At 47.5% G+C, this 6,608-nt stretch overlaps 1 protein-coding gene and 1 pseudogene across 1 annotated transcript; one reads left to right on the top strand and one right to left on the bottom strand.

The window, feature by feature from the left end:
- Nucleotides 1-235: 235 nt before the first annotated feature.
- Nucleotides 236-1,901, bottom strand: LOC139701716 (probable N-acetyltransferase CML1; annotated as a pseudogene).
- A 1,391-nt stretch (nucleotides 1,902-3,292) lies between these two features.
- LOC114082595 (N-acetyltransferase family 8 member 3-like) lies at nucleotides 3,293-4,384 on the top strand. The gene is made up of 2 exons (XM_027923754.3): nucleotides 3,293-3,342; nucleotides 3,814-4,384. The coding sequence occupies exons 1-2, from the start codon at nucleotides 3,296-3,298 to the stop codon at nucleotides 4,382-4,384; spliced, it is 618 nt and encodes a 205-aa protein (XP_027779555.3). The 5' UTR covers nucleotides 3,293-3,295.
- The last annotated feature ends 2,224 nt before the right edge of the window (nucleotides 4,385-6,608 follow it).

Below are 6,608 nucleotides of genomic sequence, written 5' to 3'. Positions count from 1 at the left end.
TTATTTTTTATTAATGCAACATTACTATGGTGAATCTATAGGAACCACATTAATCACTGTCACCTAGAAGCACTGAATGGAAGAGAAGCCTCCATATCCACACCTCGCCATCAAACATGCTGGACTCAGATGTGTACCAGCAATGAGTTTTCATCATTTGTTCCACCAAAATGCCAGGGTTTGCTTGTGCTACAGGATTGTCAATCAGATCCTGACTGATACACAAGACAATAGCTCATGGGCCTCCTTCCTGAGCAGATGGGAAGGAATACATTAAACGATTTGCAGGAATGTCCACTAGTCTAGAGGTTTTTTCAGGAGAGTGTTCTCTTATCTTCTGGAAACCCATGTGCAGTTAAAGGGTCAGAGCAGCCTGCTGTACCATGGTAGTATCAAGGACAACCTCACTGTAGCCCTGATCTCTCGCAAACTGGAGGACAGTCATGACCAGGGCTTTCCCTGGTCCTTCACCTCGGTTCTCCAAGAACACAGAGAAGTGAAACAGCTTAAGTTGCTTCTTCCCTGAAGAGGTGTTCTCCACTGGCAGAGCACCCACTATGCCTGCCACCTTCCCCTCAATCTCAGCTACCCAGAAGCAGGTACCAGGGGCCCTCAGATAGGATTTGGTGATGTCAGCAAGATCTGTCTGCAAACACATGACCACGTACTTTCTCCAAGGCTGTCTGGCCAGCAGCTAGAGGAAAACTAGGAGGGTGACATTAGATACAAGAGCCAGGACCCAAGATCCAGAGACCAAGAGTAGGTCGACTGCACCCCAAGTAATACCAGGAGTGTTTGTGGCATCTTCAGCATGTGGAGGAATGTGGCGGGGACATGCTTGACCATCCCTTCGGAGAACAAGTCCAGGACCCTTTTGTGGTCAGTCTCCTGGTATTTGCGGATGTGATGAGGTACCTTGGGGAGACTTCTGTGTCTGTAGTTTTCACAAGTGACAGCTAAACCTTCATACAAGCCTTTTCTACAGCTCTGGAAGAGAGTAAAAAATCATGTGAGTGTCCCTGGCATCCCCAGAACTAAGGAGACAGCTCAAGTGTGTGTCTATTTTTGTAATTAAATTTAGTTATTCTAATTACCTATATATGACATCAGAATGCATTTTGATTCATTCTACACAAATGTAGCACAATTTTTCTTCCTCTGGTGGTACATGATGTAGCTTTGCACCATATGTGCAGTCATACATGTCCCTAGAGTCATGATGTCCTTCACATTTCACCTTCTTTCTTGCCCCCATACCACCTCTCCATCCTCATCCCTCTTTGCCCTAACCGATTTCTTCCATTCTTCCCATCATTCCCCATTATGGAGCAACATTCACTTATCAGAAAGAACATTCAGGCTTTGGTTTTGAGGGATTAGCTTAATTTGCTTAGCATGATATTCTCCAACTCCATCCATTTACATGCAAAGGCCATAATTTTATTCTCTTTTAATGCTGAGTAATATTCCATTATGTATATTTACCACAGTTTCTTTATCCATTAATCTATTGAAGGGCATATAGGTTGGTTCCACAGTTTAGCTAATGTGAATTGAGCTGCTATAAACATTGATGCGGCTGAGTCTCTATAGTATGCTGATTTTAAGTCCTTTGGGTATAAGTAAAGGAGTAGGATACCTGGGTCAAATGGTAGTTCAATTCCAGGTTTTCTAAGGAATTTCCATACTGAAAAGCAGTATGGAAATTCCTTAGAAAACCTGTGAAAAGCAATATGGAAATTCCTTAGAAAACCTGGAATTGAACTACCAAATTGGTTCCACCAATTTGCAGTCCCTCCAGCAATGTATGAATGTCCCTTTTCCCCAACATCCCCCCGCCCCCCACATCCTTGCCAACTCAAGTGTGTGTCTTTACTGTGGCCAAAAAAGCAGCAGGCCATCACTACTGGGAACAGGTGTAGGATCAGAAACACCTGATTAAAAGCCCAATTTCCCCCATTTCTAACTGTGTGTCTTAGGTATGTCACATAACTGCTCTTAGTCTGTGTCTTCATCTACATATTAAGGTTTAATAACATTGTCCTCTAGGGTTGTTTTGAAAGTTAACAGCCTGTTGAATGTAATGTACTGATATGTATAGTCTCTTCCTCTTCAGCCTCATTTCCCTATTAGGGCTCTTTAAACTGATTGGTAAATGCAGATGACACCCTTTAACAATCATTACTCTTGTCCCCAGGCCTTTGGGCCCTACCTAAGGTCCACATATTGTAGGACAGTCTGCACAGTCCCCAGACTCCTAGCACATGTGGAATAGGACCTGGGTGGACCTCAAGAGAGGCCCACGTGTGCTGAGTGAGATGCTGTAACCTCAAGGGAACAGGAGAGGGGTGCCAGGCCTCCTAAGATGAGGAGCTGCTGGTTGAGATCCTGCTGACCCCACAGGTTTGTTTCCCAGTCTTCAGGAAGGTGAATGGACTTTGGCCCCTGCTTGTTACACTTTAGTACTTTGCCCTTGGGATTTCTGATTGTGCAACATTCATGACTCAGCAAATGAGGTGGCCACCCAGATGTGCTGCCCACAGGTGGGCAGGCCCTGGATAGTCTCTCCTGGATGTCTTTTGGAGGCTGAGGGCTAGGGCTTCCCTGGACACTCTTGGCTCTGGGGAAGCAGGTGAGTGGACTGGGGTGTAAGGCTGGGGGTCTCAGTGTGGAAATGGACTCTCACAACTTTTGAAGCATCTCAAGGCTTCCCTTGGCCCTTATCTGCTTAGCAGCCTAATCCTTAGCATTGGGGAAAGGAGGCTTCACTGAATCTTCTGCTTTGGAAACAGGAATCCTGCAAGATTTGGAACTTTGGTAGGGCCCAAAGGCCTGGGGACAAAAATAATGATTATTAAAGGGTGTCATCTGCATTTACCAATCAGTTTAAAAAGCCCTAATAGGGAAATGAGGCTGAAGAGGAAGAGACTATACATATCAGTACATTATATTCACCAGGCTATTAACTTTCAAAACAACCCTAGAAGGGCAATGTTATTAAACCCTAATATGTAGGTGAAGATACAGACTAAGAGCAATTAAAGACATACCCAAGATGCACAGCTAAAAGTGGAAGGAAACAGGGTTCCAATCAGGTGTTTTTGATCCTCAACCTCCTCCTACTAGTGATGGCTTGCTTCTCTTATGGCCACAGTAAAGACTTGAGCTCTCTCCTATGTTTTGTGGAGGCCGGGGACACTCACATGGCTTTCTCTCTCTCCTTCAGGGCTGCAGAGAAAGTGTGCATGAAGGTTTAGCTGTCACTTACGAAAACTGCAGACACAGAAGTCTCCCCATGGCACCTCATCACATCTGCAAATACCAGGAGACTGACCACAAAAGGGTCCTGTGAAAGGAAAGTGACCACAACACTCGGAGCAACCAAAAGATCTTTATTGCAGCAGTGCAACAAAGAGAAAAGAAAGAAGGAAAGAGAGAGAGAGAAAGAGAAGAGGAGAGATGAAGAGAGAGAGAGAGCAAGAGCAAGAGAGAGACAGAGAGTGCACGCAAGAAAGACAAAGAGAGCAAGAGAGAGAGAGCAAGAGAGAGGGGGCCCTGGCAGGAGGGCGTTTTTATAGTCCAAATCTAATGGGGCCTCTGGGTCTGCAAGCTGCCTTGTTGACCCAAAGCGGGGGGTGGGGGGGTGGGGGGGTGTTAAGTGTTCAGCCTTGAGCGGGGTTGAATGTTCAGACTTGACGCAAACAGGTGATAAAGGACCAGATAGAGGGGGGTTAGAGTGCGTGGGCTATCTTGCAGTCAACATCTATTCAGTCTGCCCTGCAGACAACACAGTTCAGCGTGCTCTGCACCCAACATCCTGGACTTGTTCTTCCAGGGGATGGTCGAGCACTTCCCCGCCACTTTCCGCCACATACTGAAGTTGCCAAAAACAATCCTGGTCTTACTTGGGTTGCCTGTCGCCCGACTCCTGGTCTCTGGCTCTTGGCTCCTGGCTCTTGGATCTAATGTTACCCTCCTTGTTTATTTATGGATGCTGGCCAGATATGCTTGGAGGAAGTATGCGGTCAAGTATTTGCGGGAAGATCTTGCTGACATCACCAAATCCTACCTGAAGGCCCGTGGTTCCTGCTTCTGGGTGGCTGAGTCTGGGGGGCAGGTGGCAGGCATAGTGGGTGCTCTGCCAGTGAAGGATGCCCCACCAGGGAAGAAGCAACTGCAGCTGTTTCACCTCTCTGTGGCCTTGGAGAACCGAGGTGAAGGACCAGGGAAAGCCCTGGTCATGACTGTCCTCCAGTTTGTGAGGGCTCAGGGCTACAGTGAGGTTGTCCTTGATACTACCATTGTACAGGAGGCTGCTCTGACCCTCTACCGGCACATGGGCTTCCAGAAGATAAGAGAGTACTTTCCTGAAAAAAATCTCTAGACTATTGGACATTCCTGCAAATCTTTTAATGTATTCCTTCCCATCTGCTCAGGAAAGAGGCCCGTGAGCTATTATCTTATGTATCTATCAAGATCTGATTGACAATTCTGTAGCACAAGCAAACCCTGGCATTTTGGTGCACAAATGATGAAAACTCATTGCTGGTGTACATCTGACTCCAGCATGTTTGATGGTGAGGTGTGGATATGGGGGCTTCTCTTTCATTCAGTGCTTCTAGGTGACAGTGATTAATGTGGTTCCTATAGATTCACCATAGTAATGTTGCATTAATAAAAAAACAAAGAATAATGTGCATTGAAAGGCCAAGGTTCGTCGTGGGAGATTAAAATGCACACACAGATAGCAGTGACAAAGATGAAGCACCTTATTGCAAGCTGGTGATAGCTTATATAGAAAGTAAGAGTCAGTTATCTTAAACCAGGAAGCTCTCGGGGCCAATCATAGTAAAGGTCAGGTCATCACCTACAGTGCACGCACATCTGCCCTGCATAAGATTCATGGGGGGCACGCGCTGTCCAGATCATGAAAGACAGGAGGACCAATTAGAAAATTTTCAAAACAACTTGTTATCTGCCCACTGGCAATTTGCCCGCCGCCATGTCTGAAAGGCCCAGGGAGTTCTCAGGGAGACTCCCAACATGCATACACATTGCTTATAAGTCTGTGTGCCAGTCATTGTTCCTGGTCTCTGCTGGGCAGCTATCTGGGTCTTAGGATACCAATGGAGATGTTCTGGATTAACTGCAGTGCCCAAAACATGTACATAATTTTGTCCCAGTGGGCCAGCTAAGGTAGGGTTCAAAGTCTCTAAAGAACAGCCAACAATGTAAAGGAGAAAGGAACAAAGACTTTTCCATGTCCCCACAGGTGTCAGTTCTGGAAACATCTCAGATTCAGGGGAGAAATGGAGCTGGCTCAGTAGTGGAGGAGCTGAGGGGCATGATGTGGCCTTATGAGAAGAATTGGGCAGCAATGCACTCACTGTAGTGCCCTGTCCCCGAAGAGGGGTGGGAAGGTGGCTGTGGATGGAGGGGGATGTTCCATGGGGAGATCTGGGTATGGTGCAGCCCTCCTTGTCCCGACCTGCAGGACACATCAACGTGGGCAGCGAACCTAGATGGGGAGGAATGAAGGGACAAGAGACACGAAAGGTGACAGCAAGACAGGAGTTCTGATCAAGCTGCAAACTTTTATTGTTCACACAGGGGTATTTATGAGCTGGGAATGGGGGAGCTCTCTTATCGGCAGTTGCTGGATGTCTTCACAAGGTGAGATAACGCAGGATGTTTCAGGAAGACAGATGGCCGCGGGATGTCTCAGGGAGATGGATGGCTGCAGGGTGACTCCCAGGCAAGATGTCTCCCAGGGGGCTGTTTCTTGTAACTGTCAGGCTATTCTTTGAAGGAGAACTCCCTTCTAGTCCCTGGCACTGTCTTCTTTGAAGGAGAACTCCCTTCTAGTCCCTGGCACCTCCTGGTACTGCCAGGGTTCATTCCCATGGGCCAGGCTCACTGAAGGGAGGTCACAGGTGGAGCCCTCCTGTGGGTACTGGAGAAGGACATGGACAAGTGAGTGTCCCAAAATTATCCTGGATTAGCACTCAGCCTGACCCAAGACTCTGTCACAGGTGTTCACAAACTCCAGATTTGAGCCTCAGGAAAGATTCCCTCCTGTAGAAGGGAGAGTTGGGACATGAGTCAATGCTGATGTTCGCAGGACTGTCACCCTTTCCAGCTGCTTGAGCTGTGACTCTGGCATGTTCCCAAGGGCTGGAATCACATACTTGGTCTCCCTCACCAAGAGGCAGAGCTCCTGACCAGAGAGTCCACGTGATACTGATCCATAAACCTCAGCCCCGTAGGCAGTGTTAGGGGGTCTTTCTCACCTCTCTTTCTCAGCTTTCTGCTTCAGCATTGAGGGGACACCTGGGCTATAGCCTGTCCAGTTTTGGGATTCAGCCTTGGCCTACACTCACTTCACCTACGCAAATACCCTTAACCACGCTCATGGGCTTTGTCCAAACTTGAGAGACAAGTTGTCTAGGACCAAAGGACTCAACCTCCTGTCACGATTTTCTCCTGCCCTTGGCCTTGATAACCAAACCTAATAGCCTTGACTGGCCCATCCCGTTCCTTCAGGCTGCCTCATTTGGGCCTTGATAAAATCAACAATGTATGCACCTGTTCTTCTGACCCTCCCCACT

The sequence above is a fragment of the Marmota flaviventris genome, chromosome 14 (genome assembly GCF_047511675.1).
Source record: "Marmota flaviventris isolate mMarFla1 chromosome 14, mMarFla1.hap1, whole genome shotgun sequence".
In the NCBI taxonomy this organism is placed as follows: Eukaryota; Metazoa; Chordata; class Mammalia; order Rodentia; family Sciuridae; genus Marmota; species Marmota flaviventris.
This window is presented reverse-complemented; position numbering and strand designations above follow the sequence as displayed.